This window comes from Fusarium vanettenii (assembly GCF_000151355.1).
Source record: "Fusarium vanettenii 77-13-4 chromosome 9 genomic scaffold NECHAsca_6_chr9_2_0, whole genome shotgun sequence".
NCBI classification, from domain to species: Eukaryota; Fungi; Ascomycota; class Sordariomycetes; order Hypocreales; family Nectriaceae; genus Fusarium; species Fusarium vanettenii.
The window spans coordinates 1489219-1508369 of record NW_003315877.1 but is presented as its reverse complement, the minus strand read 5'-3'; the positions used below and the strand labels follow the sequence as shown (position 1 = coordinate 1508369).

Below are 19151 nucleotides of genomic sequence, written 5' to 3'. Positions count from 1 at the left end.
AACAATGATCTCTAAATTATTAATGCATGGACTCAAGATCATGCCCGTACTTTCTAAGTATCTTTGGCATAAGCTGTCCTAACAAGGCATCCCAAGCAGGCTGTGAACATGGCGAACCACGGCACCTAACGGGGAGCCTGATGCAGATTGTCGGGGTGATTGACCCTTGGCGCGTAGATGATTGGCTTAGATGGTTTTCAGCTGATCACATTGCTTCTTGCTAGTGACCATCAAAACAAGGCTCTGGGGTTTCCTCGCTCAAACCTGGCTTCCTCAGACCATCCTCTCCTCTACCTATCTGCTTACCCGACCTGCCTCTCACACCAGCCGACGTGATGCCACTGGAGAGCAAATATGCCCTTAGAGTCTCTTCTATTCCTGACTATACCACCAAGGAGCAGTTTGCCGACTTCGTACGAAGCGTCTCCGCAGCGGGAGACTGCAAGAGACAGTCCATCTTCTCTTCTTTGAAGGTTAAGCATTGGAGGAAGATCAGCAAACGCAGCTTAGGAATACCGGCGGAGCCTTCGCGGCCGGTCTCGCCCTCCACAAGTGGTCAGGATGATGGTACCCCCTTGGTGAGAGGCAGTGATGACGGTATTCGTACCTCGTTTGCTAGTCAACATAGCCTTGAGGTCGGGACTATAGCCTTTTCATCCAAGAAGACATCCGAGATAGTCCTTGAGAGGCATGAGAGGGCAAGGAGGGATGATGTTGGCTATCCGTGGAAAGACTGGGACTTGTCGAACAACTTCCAGGGAATTACGGTCCTCTACGAACCTGCGGCCGAGGAAGAGAATGAGGGAGGAATCGAAAATGACGAAGGGAAAGGAAGAATAGGAGCAGATAAGAGAGCCGAAGGCAGTCAGAGAAGCAAAAGGGCCAAAGTGGATATGGAGTAAGTTGACTCTTCCCTGGAGTTCGCATCTGCTGACGTTAGGGGCTGTACAGCATCTGTGCTGTTCACGGGCTCGGCGGGAACGCCATGGATACGTGGAATGCTTCTGATAAGGGCATATTGTGGCTCCGGGACCACCTTCCTTCTTCGGAGTACTTCAGCAACAGCCGAATCATGACTTTCGGCTATGATTCCGACTTGACAGATCCTGGCACCGTGGCGGGGCTGGAGAACTGGGCAGAGTCGCTGATTCACTGCTTAAGTGAAGTAAGGGCCTGTGAAGAGGTAACGAGTTGCGATGAGTCTTGGACAGCCTTTTGACCATATTGAGTTAACATGGCCTGCAGGAACAAGCACGCCCACTACTTTTTGTCTGCCACTCATTGGGTGGCCTGGTCGCTAGAAAGGTAAGATACATACCAATTTTTAAGATCTCATCTTGGAGATATATAATGATACGGGACATCATAGGCCATGTCACAGCTTCCAACATCCAACATCAAGGGCATCACTGTGTCACAATGTGGACTGGTTTTTCTTGCAACCCCACATACTGGCACTACCAAGGCGGATTGGAGCGACTTTATAGTAGCAGCTGCCGGAACAGTGGCCGGCGTTAGACCAGAGGTTGTTTCGCATCTTCAGTCATTCAACCCTGCCTCTGTCTGGGATAAGAAGGCGTTTCTGAAGCTAACCCCACGACCTCCCTTTCGATGTTTTGCCGAAGGTCGCAAGAAGCTCATAAAGGGCACACATCAACACGTAAGTTTATTTCAAATCTATCTTACTTCTTTCTTTCTTTAATTCCCATGCTTACTCCTGACAGGTTGTCACGCAAGCCTCGGCATCTTTGGACCCCGAAAACCCTGCCGTCATGCTTCTACACCAGGATCACAGCGCAGTCTGCAAGTTTAGCACAAAACTTGGGGCCTACGTTACCGTTAGCTCTGCTTTGAACCAAGTATTTTCAGAGTTAACCGGCAGGCTGGAACCTGAACAAGGACAGGAACGACGTGTAAGATCAGCCGATGCACCAAAGACGAAGGATGACTAGGTCTGATAGAGTCAATAGATGTTTGGCCATCCACGCTTTGTTGCTCATGCATACCCACCAAACAAGAATTTTTGGTGGGAGGGTAGTGAGATGAATGAGATTCAGTATCGACTTACGCTTCAAACGCCGTTGGTCGGGCGGAACGAAGAAATGAGTAAGCTCGAGATGACAGTGACTCAACCTCCCACAAGGCCGAAGTTAACGGTCGTCAAAGGTATAGCAGGAATCGGGTACGCAACACTACCTACGGGACTAGTCTCTTTTGCTAACAGAGGGTGTAGGAAGACGGAGCTGCTCATGAGATTCGCGGCCAAGCACAGATACCGCCGAAACATCTTCTTCCTCAGAGCTCAAAACTCCAAGAAGCTGGAAGATGCCCTCTCCACCGTCTGTCACAGCATCGGATTTGATATGATCGAGAACCCGAGTGTCAACTGGGAGCGTTGGCGACGGACTGAAACGCCTGAAAGGATTCAAATCTTTGTCGACTGGCTGGGAAAGGACTTTAACAGGGATTCACTTCTCATTTTAGACGACGCAGAGATATTCGGGGCTTCAAGCATTCAAAGCGCACTCAAGTATCCAGCATGGCATATAGTCATGTCGACTAGAGACTCGAACCTCAAGGGGCCTGGAAGAGAGTCCCAGGATCTTCGATTGGCGCCCTTGACCGACAACGACACGGCCTTTCTCCTGCAAAAGTCAATACACGACTTGTCGCCAGAGGATTCGCAGCTTTTCAATAGACGAGACTTTCAAAGTTTGGCGAGAGCTATCCAAGGTCATCCCCTCGCAGCACAAAACGTGGTTCCCTTTCTTTTGGAATATCTTGGAACATTCGACAATCCGACAGAAGAGTTTGTTCGAATCCTCGACAATGGGACCGGGGAAGAGCGGAAAATCTTTTTCAAATTTGTGGCAAGAGACCGGACTGATCGGTCTCTTTGGGATGTCTTCAATAGCTCCATCGAGTTACTGAAGCAGAAAGAGGGCTCGGAGAACGCCGTGAAGCTTCTACAGCTGCTTCCCTATCTCCGCACAGACGACGATTGCATAGATTCCTTTCTGAAGACCAGTAAGAAAGGACTACTCTCACAGGCAGATGTTTCGCCTCATGGCGTAGTTCTTCAATCGGAATATCTGGTGGTGTCAAAATGGCTTGAGAAGCTTCGAGATGTTTCGCTCTTTGTTTCGAACGGGCCACGAAGATCTAAAAAGCTCGACATTCACCCACTTGTTTTGCAGTTTGCGCAGCTGCTACCTAGTGATGAAGCCCGGAGACACCAAATCAGGGACCTCTTGCAGCTTTTCTACGAGCTCAATCAACGACAAGGAGATGTGCATGTCATCCCGCATGTCAACCACTGTTTAGACATTTGTTCCCGTTTCGAAATCTCACCACGAGATCTGGGTCTATCACTAGACGTCATTTCCTGGCTAGAGACTATTTCTATGGAAGTGAGAAAGCACACGGAGTCAAGCAACAATCCTTTCATGCAGGAAAGCGACTCCATTGCTGACAAGACAAAGGGGTTCATTTTGCTATGTGCAAGGACCCAGAAAAAGCTCAAAGACGTTGACCTTCAACTCGGAAACGGTGGCCAAAATCAGCAACTGGTTCTCAAATGTGTTGGGACGTTTAGAGAGCTGAGAGTTTCGTTGAGACACGAGGAAGCATTCTATGGCCTGCAACCTTTGGCACAGCAGCTGGAAGACGCTGTCGGAAGTTTGTCCGAGATGGTGAGATCGATGAGTATTTACCCTGAGCTACCCCTCGAGTTGGATAGCTTTCGAGGGCGCTGCCGGGCTTTGGATGAGATGAGGGAGGGGAGAAGAGTGATAGAATTTGATTAAAGGAGTCGTAATAGCCCTCTCAGACTGCATAATAAGATTTATATAAAACGTCTGTAAGCAAGAAAGAACTTAAGATGATAAAATACAGCGTGAGGTGTTATTGCTCACTGTCAGTCCACATATGAGCCAACAGGTATTATTACCTACCTAGGTACTAAGTTGACATACGTACCAAAACTCAGCAGCATACCTAGAATTAGTCAGAACGTTCTGTTAGAAAGCCTCTTGTCAAGTGGCGGGGAGATCTGGAATAGAGTCAATGGACCAAAGACAGATGGTCAAGACTGAGGCGAATTGATCAACCACGTCATGTCCTCGATACCTCCCCATAACGGGGGGCAGTGCTGAAGGATCTCCAGCCTTAAATAAGTTGAGGCTGAGGAGGCACGCTTGACCAATCTCGGGCTGACCCGCCGCCGTTGAGATAAAGGTTGATGACATCGCAGCGCTAGAAGCCTTGTGGGGTCTCCCGAAACCTAAATACTGACCAATCATAAACTTCAGGCGCTCGATTTCGCCCTAACAGGTAAGGAGGTCAGCATGCACAGGTTCGACAGGCCAAGACTTCAGCTTTGATCTTATCCTTGCTTTCAAATCATCTTTGTGGTCCCTTAATGGAGATAAATCATGCGCGAGCCACTTATGGCTTCAAAGTCGAGTATGGGCTTCAGCCACCGCTGGGGCTGCCAATGCTTGGCTGACAGCATGCGCCTAGAACCTCAGCATCGTCATCCTATATAACCTAGGTAGTCCGTAGACAGATAGTTGATATTCTCTCATAGCATTATTATTACAAGCAACAAGATGATTTCTCGTAATATCTTGGTCGCGGCTTTGCGCGCCGCTTCAGCACTTGCAATTCCCCATCAAAGAGGATCTGATAGCCCAACGGCAGTCATCGACACGGGAGATGTAATAGGCACTACCACATCCATCCCAGACTCAAAAGTCACCGTCAACAAGTTCCTCGGTATTCCTTTCGCTGAAGCTCCTGTACGCTTCGCCCCACCTGAACCAGCCAAATCGTGGTCAAAGCCCTACGATGCCTCAAAGCACAAGCCCGCTTGCGTACCCAAGTTCAACTACCCTGAAGACAAGAGGAATGAGAGTATCAAGATCTGGTACACTCCTCCTCCGCCTGCCGGGGATAGTGAAGATTGTCTCAACATCAATGTCTTTGCCCCGGCAGGGTCGAAGCCTGGTTCCAAGGCTGTTGCATTCTGGATCTATGGAGGAAGCTTTCACCACGGATCAGGATCCCTGCCGCTGTATGACGGGTCGAAGATGGCAGGGTATGAGGACATTATTGTGGTTACTTTCAACTACCGAAACAACATTTTTGGCTTTCCTGAAACATCTGACCTGCCAAAGGGTGAACTTAACCCTGGGTGAGTACTCCTCTAGCTTCAGTTTGTAACAGACACTAATCTGAATCAGTTTCCTCGATCAACGTCTTGCCCTAGACTGGGTACGAAGAAACATCAAGGCTTTTGGAGGTGACCCCGAAAAAGTCACCATATTTGGAGAGAGCGCTGGTGCAGCCGGTGTCGATGCTCTTCTTACCGCTCCTCCGGACCCCCTTCCCTTCCGCGGTGCTATCATACAATCTGGCACAGCAAAGACTTCTCTGACGCCAAGCGGATCCTGGGTAAATGCCACAGAGAAAGCTGGCTGCAAGAAAGGCAACTTTGACGAAACCCTCAAGTGCATGCGAGAGTTGCCTGCTGACAAGCTCCGGGACGTTGTCGAGAGGGCAGCACTCACCTTTATGCCACTTGCTGATGATGGCGTCACCCAGGCAAATTACCCTCGTGGACAACGTCTCAAGTCAGAGGAGGAACCAAAGTCCATGGCCCGCGTTCCAATCTTAATCGGAACCACTGCCGAGGAAGGTCGGCTTCCCGAACTCAAAGAAATAACCTTGGAGGAGGCCTTGTCTCACTTTGCCTCTGGTATCACACCCGCCCAGATATGGCTACTTCGAAGCCTCTACCCTATTGGATCTCCAGGTATCAACAACGAGTTTGACCAAATCACCACCATAGTCACCGAGATTGGTGCGCAGTGTCCAACAAAGTTCATGGCAGACGAGTTCTCCTCGGTTGGCATCAAGACTCGGCGATTCATTTACAACGCGAGCTTTGAGAACACTGAGATATTTAAAGGAAGCGGAGCATATCACGCTGCTGAGCTTAGCACCCTGTTTGGCAGTTTTCCTAAGAAAGGAGCTACAGAGTATCAAGACAAGCTTAGCAGAGTGATGCAAAAGGCATGGGCCGATTTTGTCAAGGACCCAGAGGAGGGGCCCGGATGGGATGAAGTGCCCAAGGTTGGAGTGCTTGGTGATGGCGTGAGGCCTGATGGCGACACGAAGGGAGGTGATGGATTGGAGGTTATCAAGCCTACCTTGCTTGACCTGCGGTGTCATTTGTATAAGAATATGTGGGAGGAGTCGAATCCTGAGGAGTGAGGGTTCAGGGGTTGAACTTGGGATAGACTGGCGTTGATGATGTAAATGATTTTTGATTTTGGGTTTCAATAGATAGACTGTAAGCAACGGATATTTCAACTTTATTTTATCCTCAAATGGAGTGAATCTCTTTCAAGTATGTACACCTCGCATCATAGACGCAATTGCCTTGTATTGATATGTTGGAAAGTCTGCTGCCTCTTCCAAGCAACCGATAATCCAACAACTAAAAGCTATCATCATCTCAAAGTTTTTAGGAATTATTTGACGTATCATTGCCTGCTTTAGAACGCCGATCGGGTATCATGCTGTCATGCACGTTCTCGATGGAATCGATGACGCTAATCCACAACCGATGGATCTTATATTCCGCTGACCCTTGAACGAGATCAAGCCAAGTCGTACATGTCATCGATTTTCGACTAGCTTACGAGAATACAGACACTGGTCTGAAATAAAGGTTTGCAGCTGGCAAGCAGAAATATTTCTTTTTCTCTTTGCTCCTTGCAACATAAAACACTGCACAACAAAGAACAACATCGTCGACAAACCCTCTCAAAGCTTATCTTGCATACACTACTGTTCAAAATTACAATCATGGGCGCTGAACTCTCAACGGCGAGGTGGCTCGCACCGACTTCCTTCGTCATCGACTTTGCTGCGCAGACATACGGAATGCTCAGTTCCCCCAACATGAAGGACATTCATGATGCAAACATCTCCTTCTTTTCTCCCCAGCCATATTTTATCGCTGGATTCTTTTTCCCTCAACAGCTATTCCAGCTGGCCTGGCTCTGGCGCCTGTACAAGGCCGAGGCGTCCCAAAAGGATGTCTCCAGCATGGTTGACTTTGCGCCCTTTTATGCGCTGGGTAACTTTTGCATTGCTAGTAAGAGCACTTGGTATTTACCTGATTAAACTTGCTGACAGTTTAGCCTGGATGATCTTCTGGAACAACAATAACCTCAAGGTTTCCAACGTCTTTGTCGTCATCAACTCGGTGGCGCAACTGTACTACATTTCAAGACGCCTTCCCCCCATGGATACCAGCTCCACTAACTCGGTCCTTACTCATATTGTCTCAAAGACCTTTGCTGGCATTGGTGTGCTGGATCTTCTACACAACTTTTCCGTGGCCTACTTTGTCAACACGCAGCCATCTAACACCGTCAAAGTCGCCACGGGTATCGGTTTCGGCCTGCTTTCAGCTACTAGCGACTGGATCTTTGGTGGGTGTCTGGTGTATGATCTCGTTGCATTGGCTGTTGGTCAGTCCGTGTATGGCAATGTGGGTTGGAGTAGGTTGTTGGGAATCTACGCTGGAGGAGCCACCGCAATCGTGGGCATGAGAAACTTTTTCAGGTATAAAGATATAAAAACACTGGAAATGATGCATGAATCTAATCACTTTCATAGTCCACCCTACAATAAGGGTCTCGGAGGAGACTACCAGTCTCTGTAAGGGCGGACGGCCAGCAAACATGGGTCAGGAACCGTTGTATCTACTTCATGTTCCATTAATCTCTAAAGGAAGTACCGCGAATATTGATCCCAAGTTTCATTAATTACTTAGATTTTCAAGGTCGTTTGGAGTTGGGCATTGTGAACAAAGATGAAGTCGACATTCTTGACCGTTATCTGGTAAACACATTGAGTGGTTCGATTATTATGCTACGAGAACAAAGAAAACAGCTATAAATATATGGCGAACCGGCAAAAATAGAATAAAAAATCATCTATAGAAGCGAATTGACCAAGGAGCTTTCATTGCTCGTAGTCGCCCCTTGGGCTGAACATGACGTTCACAAAGTTATTTTCACGCCTTGAAGGCTTTCGAGTAGGGCTCTGCTCCCCAAAAACAATCCCTCATCTAATAAAGGGGTTATTTTGATGCTCGCCTTTGTTAGTTTCATCAACACAAAGGGGATTGTTTCAACGTCGGGTTCACCCACGCTAACACCAGGGTGAGATAAGTTTTTCCAACATTGTTAGGCGGCAGGAAAAATCAGGAACAATGAGAGGACAGGACCACAGATTATAATGGGAAACAACGGATAGTGGAGCTTAGCGACGGCCATGATTGAGGGAGACTTGTCCTTCCCCACCACGTATATATATGTATACAGTTGATCACCTATAGCAACAACAAACAAGCCGAAAGCGACAGAAAACACAACATCCGTTCCAACCAAAATTATACATTCAAAGCATCAAATACTTATGCCTCTAAGCCACAATCACAAAGATGGAAACCGCAAGCCCGGACAGGCTCTCCAGCTTACCTCTTGAGACTCTGTATGAATTATTTTCGTATGTGTCTCTTGATAGCGGTGGATTCAATCTAGTCCGGGCTTCGAAGACACTTTACAAATTGCTCATACTAGAACTGTACAAGGAATGGGGAAGAAGGTCTAATTGGGCCCCCTTGTTCGTTGGGGCGGTCAGTGGTAACCTCATGACCATGAAAAGATGTGTTGAGGCTGGTGCGCCACTCGACTTTCGATGGCCGAGTCATGACCCCAAATGGTGGGTTCTCAATATTGAAGAAGGCGACCAGCCACTTCAAGTAGCCATGATGCATTATCAAGTCGAAGCCGTGGAGTGGATGCTCGGTCAAGGGGTCAACCCCTACGAGAAGGACGACAATGGCAAGAGGCGGACCCTTGAACTGATCTGCGAGTCACGGTTGCTCAAAGGCCACTACGAAAAAAAGCTCCAGGTGGCTGCCAGATGGAGGCACAAACGGCTTCACATACCCGACAGGGACGTACTGGCGCTCCGGGGTCGTAGAATGTTCGACTCCTTGCTGAGAGCCGGTGCCTTGCTCAATCCAAGGCTAACTAGGGCTCTCCAGTGGAAACCCGATCAAGTGGAAGCCAAGCCTGTAGAAGTCAAGGGATATATCTGTCAAGACCCTTTGTCTCTCCTTCCCCGCAAAATACTGCTCAAGGTTTTGTCGCATCTCTCCCCTGTTAATGGTGGCTGCAGTCTAGTCTTGACGTCAAGATTCCTCTATCAGACCCTCATCTTGGACCTGTACAGAGAAACGGGCAGGCAGATGAGCTGGCTCCCTATTTTTGTTGGGGCACTGGATGGCAACCTTCTCACCCTTCAAGCCTGCCTCAGAGCCGGTGCGCCAATAGATCACCAGTGGGAGGGCAACCATCTGAGATCCGGGTGGCGGTTTTCTCGCCGCATTCGACCTCTGCACGTTGCCGTAGACTATGCTCAGATTTCTTCCGTAAGATGGCTCCTTGACAAAGGGGCCAATCCCGAGGTGGCCCCAGGGGACGAAAGATCATCGCCGCATTTGCGGGCTTGGTTCAAAGCCCTGGTGCCTCCCTATCCGGATAGTAGACAGGTCCTGTGGTGGAGACAGAAGGACTTCACGGTACCGCATCAGGAAACATTGAAAGAAGAATACCGGGGGATCTTGGAGCTCTTGCAATCTTTTACGGCATCGAGTTTTAATGCCCTCATGTGCCTATAACTACGTCTTTTGGCCTTATGGCTGGTGGTTTCTTATCGTTATTGCAGATATAAATAATAGCCATGATTATAGTAATAACAAAAAATCTCTTGCTTGAACCGATGGGGAGGATGTAAAACATCTCGGGGGGGCCGGGGAGCCGTATTCCAGTTTTGGATTTACTTGAGGAGCAATGATAAGCTTTCCGGGATATTAAGCGCTGGTTTAGGTGCCCGAGAATGACTTGTCACTTTACAAAGGTTGATATCATAGGCCTATGAATAGTTTTCATTTCGCCGCGGATTTGACGTGTTCCCCCCCTGACGCCCCATGTTTGCTTGTCAAAGACTTTTAGGCCTCCTAGCACTACGAAACAAGACCAGGGGTTCAAATTATTGCCCCGTGTTGTTTCTGGCCATGTGGCGTTAACGCTATTGTTTCGTCCGTTCTTTGTCGTTGTCAGAATGCCTCCTTTTTTTCTTTTCTTTTTAGCACCGGAGGCATTGCTCACCCCTGTCTCCAGTGGCTGCCCTGTAAGGCATAATGATACCGTAGCGTGCAAGGTATATTTACATGGCCTGAAACGGCCAATCAAGGGGACCTGATCTGAAGTTGAGTAGCTCGTTGGATTCAATTATCAAACATCGCCTAGTCATTCAGCTTTTGAGCCTTTGTTCTACTGTCAGGGTTCAGTCAGAGAAGAGCCCCTACGACCTGAAACTTGTTGCTCAGTAGAATGGCCCATATTGATTCATCATAATTTTGATAATGCTAAACATGATGTCGTTGTTCACATGACTGGCCTGGCGGGCATGACTGTGAGCCTTGATGATAATATAAGAGAGCAGAATCCATCACAATTCCTCTCCAGCTTGCCTTCATCATTCAACAGACACACTTCGTTCCTCTGCATGCACTCTATCCATCACACAGCCTACCCATCTCACAAAAACTATCATCTACACAACCCCCGCCTTCAAAATGGCAACACCTAGCAACACAACTGCTCCATTGCTCAATCACCCCGAGGATGTGGCTCAGGAAAGGGCACGCAACTTCATTGATGGACTTGTCACGCGCTTCGAAGCCGCTCGTCAATGCACGACCCCAGGGTGTACGTTCAACAATATCCGCGGTGCGGGAACTTGTGAAAACTGCGGCTCGGCTATGAGCAATTCGATCGTGGGATTTGAGGTACTGTTACTCTTGCACAAATACCCTTTCTTTGGATGATATCCACTGACCAGTAAAAAGCAAGCCCTCGTGTCAGCAGTGCTTCATGAGATGGCGGAGGAAGCTCCCTTCGTTCATCCTAGCAATTCTAGCTTGCACAATGCGTGTGCAGCTGCCACTGGTCTGGCCCAGGACAGACGACGAGATCCACTAGATTTCTGGCGCCGCAACAGTCCCCAGGGTATCATCGATGAATACTTTCGGGGTATTTTTCTTTCTGGGCAGTCTTCTTCGCAGCCTTAGCAGCCGTGAAAGCTGGTGAGATGGGTTCGGGCAACTGGACGCTGGAGATGAATACTACTGGGAGATTCAAGGCACAGATTGGTATCGCTAGCCTTGAGGAGTTGAGAGACACATAGATTGAGAAATAAAACTTTTGCTTGGGATTCGACATCTTGTACAAGACGCGTACCGTTAATTGCCAGGGCTACTACTTGATTTTGTTGATGCTGGGATACCTGGGTGATGGGATAACACCAGACACCAAAGACAAGGGCTATGGACTGTTTCTTAATGTATTTTCTTCCAAGTCGGGTACATATTCAAAAGACCATGAAGGACTGCAAGTGATTGTTGGGGGTGCCACCCTCATTCCAACGGTGCAACACAGCACACCACCTTTCTGCCAACCTCCCTTTAAACCATTCTCCTCTGATCCACCTGCCCGATTCCTCTCTAGGTCTTGTGTTGGAAAAATCTCGAAGGCATGCCCTAAAAGAGGTCCCTCCGCGTCTTGGAGCAAACCCTCCTCACTTTCGGCCCAAACCATTCCTCATCTCTCCAAAGACTACAAGTTCACTCGCTTGGGAGATGATGATAACATTCCCTGGTCCTCACCAGCTGCCTCGTCATCGCTGACACCAGTGTTCGTGACAAGACTCTTCTCCTTTGGGTTACTGTCTCTCCTCCCGCCGTCACTCTGCTCGGCCATCTTCTTGCTCAGGTGCCCCATGCACTTGTCCTTTTTGCATCCGCGAAGGAGGTGCATCTTGAAGTCACCTTCGGCAGTATTATCGGGGACTGTCTTCTCACAGCTCCAATCACGAGGCTTTACTTGATCTCCTTCACCCTCGTAGAGGCAGCGGAACAGGTGGACAGCCCCCAACACACGGAATCGAGTCCACCGGTCGACTTCGACTTCATTGTTCCCTGCTCCTGCGTCGATGGTAGCCTCCTCCTGATTCCTATGAAAGAAGCGGAGGAGCCATGAGGCCAAAGCATTTACAAAGATCAAAACACCCAAGAGAACGAGGAGAGCGACGACCCCCCTGAGAGAGAATGTCTGGATTTCTGGGCTTGCCACGACAAAGTCTCCCGCACCGCTCTTTGGATTCCCGTTGGTGTCCCTGATAATGCTCGGGTATGTGTCATCACCGATCCCGAACATGGTGGCATCGGTAAAGATGCTCCTGCTAGCCACAAAGCTGGCCAAGATGAGACGTTCCATGTCTTTGTACATGGTGCATTGTTGAGCGTCAATGACGCCATTTGGGCTTGTAGTCTGAGATCGAAGCGCCGAGACGCCACTGGCGCTACCAAGCTTGACGATCATGGGACTGTCACCGAAGGCGGCCTCCAGAACTTCCAGCAGGACAGGCTTGATCTTGATGCCGGTAACGTTCTTCAGCTCATCCACGGAGTTGACTAACTCAGACCCATAACTCCACTGGTCATTCTGCCAGCACGAGAGAATGGGTCTATATCGTTTCATCCAATAATCAGCCTCGTATCGGTCTTTCCCCTCCGGCTCATCGCGGTTCTCAGTGGCATACCACGGGTCGTTGCTCTTGGTGATGCTGGTCCGACGGGCAGAGTTGATGACGACGGCATAGGACACATTGGAATTCTTCAGAAGCTGGTCGTGTCCATCTGGGTGCGGAATAAAGGATGCCGAAGGAGCATCACGGATAACGTCTTCGCTGATGGGTACGAAGACAGTTTGATCTCTTGAATCAATGTTCCAAAGATGGTACACGTCGCCCGGGCTGTCACTGGTGTTTGCTCGCTTGTCCACCCAACCATACTCAGTGATGCAGGCACCAGTCACCTCCAAGGACAATTTGGATCCCCATCTGAGGCCCATGTCCACTCCAGAGAGGGAATAGTTATACTTGACGCCCTTGACAGGTTCGGCAGCCCTTGGGTCGGAGAACTTGGGCTCTTCTTCAACGCTGACCCTCTCGCGCAGTGTGACCTCGGCCGCCTCCACGCTGCCCAGAGAACGCATAGCAGCAGGGGCAAGGAGGCCAAACCTCTGGAGCGCTCTAACAGAACCATCTGGAAGTTCGGGGTAGAAGACGGAGCTCGGTCTCACGGGGGCGACGTTGCCAATCAAAAGGGCTGACGGGACCATGATACTGGTCACTATGCCCCCGGCAAACACAATGAAGGCCGTGAGACCGAACCCAAAACCGTACCAGAAGTCACCCGAAGTCTTGGAGTCCTTTAGACACTGGACTGCGTAATGAAGCAGTTCCTTGCAGGCGAACCAAGGGTCATTCGAGTTCCAGAGGGTGACCAGCGCGACGTATCGGCGTCTGGTCTTTTTGCCATCAAAGAACATGCCGACGAAACTGATGAGGTTCCAAAGGCAGAGAAACAAGATGGTGATGACGACAGAGAGGCCTGCCGTCAGGATTGTACCGGTATAGCTATCGAAAGCCATGGCCCATTTGTCTCCGTTCTTGTGGGGCATCTGGAAGCCCGTCGAGAGGAGATAGGCAGAGTCCTTGGGAGGGGTGTAAATGTCGGCCATTTTGAGTCGATTCAGATAGCTACAGGTCTGTCAGTTCCCGCCAGTTGATGTTATGCAGTAGCACATACCTCGAGTTAAGGGGTTTACTGCCATACGTCGGGATCTTTGGATTGCAGCTGGGACGCGTGGCAAAGAGATTTCATGCAAGAAGTAACTTTGATGCGCTTGAAGAGAGATTCTGCACAGAGGGGAAGGGCGCCCTTTAGGAAACAGCGGCAGACATCCAGCTTCGAGCCTGACTGATCCAGGAGCATGAGGCACATCCGAGAGGGTGCGGCGGGCTTGGCCTCTGAGGCTGGGCCCGGTGCCTAGGACAATTACAAACTATGTGATAACAGACTAGGCTCTCCCAAAGCTGAACTTTCAAGTGAATGAGGCTGCATGGCCAAGACTCAGCCTCATGTCCTAGATGCTCCACGCGCCCAGTTTGGCCGTGGGTTTTCGGCAGTTGGATAACAGTATGAATAATGTAACACTTCAAGACCCAATCAGTTTCCTTGACCAAGATGCAGGGAAATGTCAGCTGATTGTCTCTCGTCTCACAGGGCTGTTGGATAATCAAGTGGTGAGAAGAGATGAGGCCATCATGAGTTGCACTTTTCATCTAGACGTTGATTGGGGGCCAAACCCAGTCGAGGCTGCTTATACAAAAGATGGCGTTCGTTGGCTTCAGCCCTAGGGATATTACTCCTCGGGACGTCAAAAAGCCGGGATCTCCGAATATAGTGGGCATATCAGGCTGAGGAAAGGAGACTTGGGATAGGTCGAATATTGTAACTGCCATGCAGGCTTGTACCGCCCTCTTCATGCGCATGTCCAAGCCACACCGGCGCCGGAGAGAAGAGGAAACTTGCCGTCGCGACGCCATTGGAGAATAACGTAATTCTGTGAGATACAAAACTAACCCAGCCGGAAGGATTTCCCGTGTGATGACAAGACTTTGCACATTCTGTACGTGGGTTGCAACAGCAAGTCTAGACGTCAAGCCGCATAGGCATGGCGGACGCGGGTTGTTCAGCTAAGGCAGGCTGTGGACGTTTTCCCCTCATACAAACTGTTATATCGCACGTTTATGTCCCTCCTTGCACCGAGGCTGGCCAATCTGGGGATGTTGCCTTGAAGCGTGTAAGACGTGGCTTTGTTGATCTTTCCCCCCGCCTTCTGCACGCCGCTGCGGGCTGTGAGGAAGCAAGCAGAGGACAAACGTGACGGGATGAGGGAAATGCATGTTGTGATAGCTAGGGTTCCGCGGGAAGAGTGAGATTTTTCCGCCAAATATTGACTCTAATTGCTGGCGCGACTAAGATCCTGGACTACGTAGTAGGATGTAACTTGACCATGTTGCTCCAAGACGCGGTATGCATAGCCTGGTTACTTCGACATGTATAGGACGGATGATGGCATGATGCTGTACCATTTACCGAGTACTTAAATGCGTCTGCCAACCTCCTAAGAAGCACCAGCCCAAGTGTCCTGCAGTTCACACTCATCTGGCCCCCTCCTCTCCGGCCCCCCATCTTCTCTCCTCCTCTGGTGTCTGGGCCTTTGCTCTACACCCATTTGTTCATTCGTTACTTTGCTCAATTCACACGCCCATCATGCGTTTGCATCTGCTCGCACCCACCTTCCTGGCCACCTCTGCCCTGGCGGACACTCTGTCCAACACCCTCCAGGATAGCGGGTTCACTCTGTTTCAGCAGCAGCTCCAAAGCAACCCAGAGCTGCTCAACAGTAAGGAGCCTGGCCTTGTGGTGTATGCCCCGACCGATTCCGGACTATCCAGTAGTGATGGGCCGAGTCGCGTCAAGCGTCAGCTCAAGTACCAGAATGGGTACTACTTTTCGGGAGAACAGTCCTCGAGGTATCCCCTCCCTTCGAGCTTCGATAGGAGGATGGTTATTAGAACCTTCCAGTCGAGAGGCGAGGCTCGGATGACCTTCTTGGATGATCCCGCGTATGTGAACCTCGGCTGGGTCAACAACCAGAGTCTTGTTGAGAGACCGGCTGGAGGGACGCGACAGGTCTACACTGGCCTTGGGGGGAATGTCAATATCGCGGGCCATGACATTCCCTTTGACAATGGCGTTATCCGTCCCATTGACGGGTTAGTATCCCCCCATGCTTGGCTTTCGACGTCACTAACACAGTGTTCAACACAGAGACCTCACCCTGCCTGAGAGCATCTCCTCCACCTTGCCTCACCTCGGCGTCGACAAGTTCCACAACTTGGTCAAAAAGTCAGGTCTCCTCTCCTTGCTTGACTCGACCGCCGGAATCACCGTTCTCGCGCCCGACAACAGCGCCTTCAAGAACGTCACCAAGTGGTCCGACACCGACCTCACCGAGTTCATCAAGGGTCACATTCTGGTCAACTTCCCCGCATACACTCCTCTTCTCAAGGACGGCCTCGTCTACCCTACCCTTGCGGGCGGCAAGGTCAAGGTCACTGTGCAAGACGGGATCGTCTACCTCAATGGAGCCAAGATCCTGGCAGGCGATGCTATTGCCGTCAATGGAGCTGTTCACACAATTGACAGAGTAAGTCAATGCCTCAGCCAACCCTCGATCATGCATGATCTTTGAGTAGATACTGACAACAGGTACCACAGGTTCTAGGCGCATTCCCTGGCACAGCTACTGTGCCCGAGCCGACCAAGGAGCCCGAGCCGACCCAGGCGACAGTGCCAACTCATGTACCTGAGTATGTGCCAACTGGTCCTGGAACAGCGATTGAGGCTCTGTCCTGGAAGGCTCTGGCAGTCACTGTTATGGGTGTGATCGCCGCTACTCACTACTGGATGTAATTGACTTTGTTCGGGCGTGGGTTTGAACATTACCATCGTTTCAATGGGTCTGTTTGGGTATCTAGGGCTAGTAACTGCAACGTAATAGTGCCTCTCGACTTGGACTGCGATAATCATTCTTTTCGCTGGGATTAATTATACTGCCTGTGGTTTCATTGTATGCCTGTTTTGCCTCCCGCTCTAAGTGTTCATCAACGCTATGTGATAAATGATAGTGTCCAACCTCGCATCGTGAGTGAGACCAAAATAAGCGCTACAAGGTTGGCGCTTAGCGGGATCTAACGTAGCGGGAGATCGCCGCCTCCACCTCAGTCTCCAAACCTAGTTCCAGGCGATTCTTGCCCTCCATTGAACGAGGTTCCATAGTTACCTACCTAGGCTGATACCACCAGGCTAGATCCCAATGACGTAGATGAGGGTATCCATTGCGGGGGCTCATGTTTCGGAGACAAAGTCGGTTCCATTACCCGAGGGGCAAGCTCACCACTCAGGCACAAATGGTGAGTTCACACATACCTCTGCCCCGACCTGAAGCTGTTGACACCAGAACGCGGTGAAAAATTGTTCACTTAGGTAAGGATATTGCCAAATGAAATAGAGGCAGTATGACACATTTAACCTACCTTTTATTGCTTGTATCTTCATTGATTGACATGGGGGCTTGATGCCATTGACTTCGCCCACTGGGCTCTGTGATTCGTGCGTTTGGCGGTAGGCACACATGCGACAACGTTGGGCGACCCAGAGTGGCTGAGTGAGGCAACCCGGGGAGCCTTGCTGGCGACAGCCTGGTTCTCTTTCGCCATTCGCAGCTGCCAGTTTCTCCTCTTGCATCCTCTTCATCCGAGAACCGCGCCTCTACGATTGCTTCTCTCACACTCTACCTCGACTCGTTGTTTCGTGTCTCCTCCTACTGGTGACTTCTCACCTGGCACAGGCAGTCCGGATCCGACCAAAACACCGCCAAGATGAACCAAAAACGAACTTGGTCTTACGACCAGGCTGCCGCGAGGCCGCCGACCCCCCCGAAACGACAGAAGACATTTCAACACAATTTGAACGACACCCTGCCGCACAATCGGTACACCATCGCCTGGATATGCGCACTACATATAGAGATGGCCGCAGCCCGCGCCATGCTTGACGAGACCCACGCTGATTTGCCTCAAGACGCCAACGATAAGAACGCCTACATGCTAGGGAGCATTGGGCCGCAGAACATTGTGATTGCATGCCTGCCAAACGGCCAGTACGGGCCGAACAATGCTACGAACGTGCTGACCAACCTGAAATGGAGCTTCCCATCCATCTGTATGGGCCTCATGGTTGGTATTGGAGGTGGAGCGCCTACCATGGCCGATATACGTCTGGGAGACGTCGTTGTCGGCACAAGAGTTATGCCGTACGACTTGGGCAAGGTTGTTGAGGGCGGAAAGGTTCAGCGAACAGCGAGCCCAAGATTTCCCGATCAAGCACTTCTCACAGTCGTATCCAGCATACGAGCGAAGCATATGCTAGAACCCAGCCGAGTGTCGACCATCTTGAGGGACATAGCTGTAACATATCCCGAGTTCAGTCGTCCGACATCTTCAGATCGCCTATTTGTCCCAGCATACGGCCACGAACCCCAAATTTCCTGTTGCAGCAAATGCGATCAGTCCAAGTTGTTGCCCAGAAGCACAAGATTGGCGAACCACCCCAACATTCACTACGGTGCCATTGCCTCCGGAAACCACGTCATGAAGGACAGTACCACACGAGACAACGTGGCACGCGAACTTGATATCATCTGTTTCGAGATGGAGGCCGCCGGTTTGATGGATGTTCTCCCCTGTCTCCCTATCCGGGGCATTTGTGACTACTCGGATTCACACAAGTCAAAAGAGTGGCAAAATTATGCCGCTGCTGCCGCTGCCGCATATGCAAGAGAGTTTATCGAGATACTCCCCGTGAACAATGGGGTACTTGAGAATGCATCCATTCCCAATTCTCGTGAGTTTTCCAACCGGTCCTTGAGAACAGGTGCTCACAGACAAGCCAGTCTCCCGAGACACATCGCACAATCGACGACAGGTACTGCTAGAATCGCTCAGGTTCGAGCAAATTGACTCTCGCAAGATCAGTATCAAAACGGCTCACTCCAAGACATGCCACTGGTTTTTGAAGCACCCGCAGTATCTGGAATGGCTTAATCCCCAGAAGCACGCACACCATGGATTTCTCTGGATCCGGGGTAAGCCGGGTGCTGGCAAGTCGACAATCATGAAGTTCATCTACCGCAAGATGAAGGCAAAAAGAAGTCATGGGCGTGCCATCACTGCGTCCTTCTTTTTCCACGCGCGTGGCGAAGATCTTGAAAAGTCAATCCCAGGGATGTACAGGTCTTTACTGCTACAACTACTAGAAGGATACCCCGATCTCAAAGAAGTCCTGGACGACACTGATCTCATTCCACAGGGCCAACTAGGGTGCCCTCAACTAAACGTTTTGAAAGAACTTTTCCACAATGCGGTCTCCAACCTCGGTCAGCGCACTTTCACCTGCTTCATCGATGCGCTTGATGAGTGTGATGAGCAGCAAGTTATGGAGATGGTCCGCTACTTTGAAGAGCTGG

The 19151-nt window shown here is 50.2% G+C and overlaps 6 protein-coding genes across 6 annotated transcripts; 5 read left to right on the top strand and 1 right to left on the bottom strand.

The window, feature by feature from the left end:
- Positions 1-335: 335 nt before the first annotated feature.
- NECHADRAFT_84977 (uncharacterized protein) lies at positions 336-3769 on the top strand (the record flags this gene model as incomplete). The annotated part of the gene is made up of 7 exons (XM_003050501.1): positions 336-898; positions 952-1165; positions 1246-1305; positions 1370-1660; positions 1725-1913; positions 1971-3692; positions 3740-3769. 7 exons carry the CDS (start codon positions 336-338, stop codon positions 3767-3769), a joined length of 3069 nt encoding a protein of 1022 aa, XP_003050547.1.
- An 841-nt stretch (positions 3770-4610) lies between these two features.
- NECHADRAFT_49338 (uncharacterized protein) lies at positions 4611-6276 on the top strand (the record flags this gene model as incomplete). The annotated part of the gene is made up of 2 exons (XM_003050500.1): positions 4611-5194; positions 5244-6276. The coding sequence occupies 2 exons, from the start codon at positions 4611-4613 to the stop codon at positions 6274-6276; spliced, it is 1617 nt and encodes a 538-aa protein (XP_003050546.1).
- A 597-nt stretch (positions 6277-6873) lies between these two features.
- Positions 6874-7974, top strand: NECHADRAFT_84975 (uncharacterized protein; the record flags this gene model as incomplete). The annotated part of the gene is made up of 4 exons (XM_003050499.1): positions 6874-7165; positions 7212-7574; positions 7693-7734; positions 7859-7974. 4 exons carry the CDS (start codon positions 6874-6876, stop codon positions 7972-7974), a joined length of 813 nt encoding a protein of 270 aa, XP_003050545.1.
- A 547-nt stretch (positions 7975-8521) lies between these two features.
- Positions 8522-9766, top strand: NECHADRAFT_84974 (uncharacterized protein; the record flags this gene model as incomplete). The annotated part of the gene is made up of 2 exons (XM_003050498.1): positions 8522-8586; positions 8746-9766. 2 exons carry the CDS (start codon positions 8522-8524, stop codon positions 9764-9766), a joined length of 1086 nt encoding a protein of 361 aa, XP_003050544.1.
- A 960-nt stretch (positions 9767-10726) lies between these two features.
- Positions 10727-11337, top strand: NECHADRAFT_84973 (uncharacterized protein; the record flags this gene model as incomplete). Its single annotated transcript, XM_003050497.1, has 3 exons — positions 10727-10939; positions 11000-11183; positions 11216-11337. 3 exons carry the CDS (start codon positions 10727-10729, stop codon positions 11335-11337), a joined length of 519 nt encoding a protein of 172 aa, XP_003050543.1.
- Positions 11338-12047: 710 nt separating this feature from the next.
- On the bottom strand, positions 12048-13733 carry NECHADRAFT_1650 (uncharacterized protein; the record flags this gene model as incomplete). Its single annotated transcript, XM_003050103.1, has 1 exon — positions 12048-13733. A coding segment is annotated over one exon (1686 nt), but the record flags the coding sequence as incomplete, so codon positions are not given.
- Between the last annotated feature and the right edge of the window lie 5418 nt (positions 13734-19151).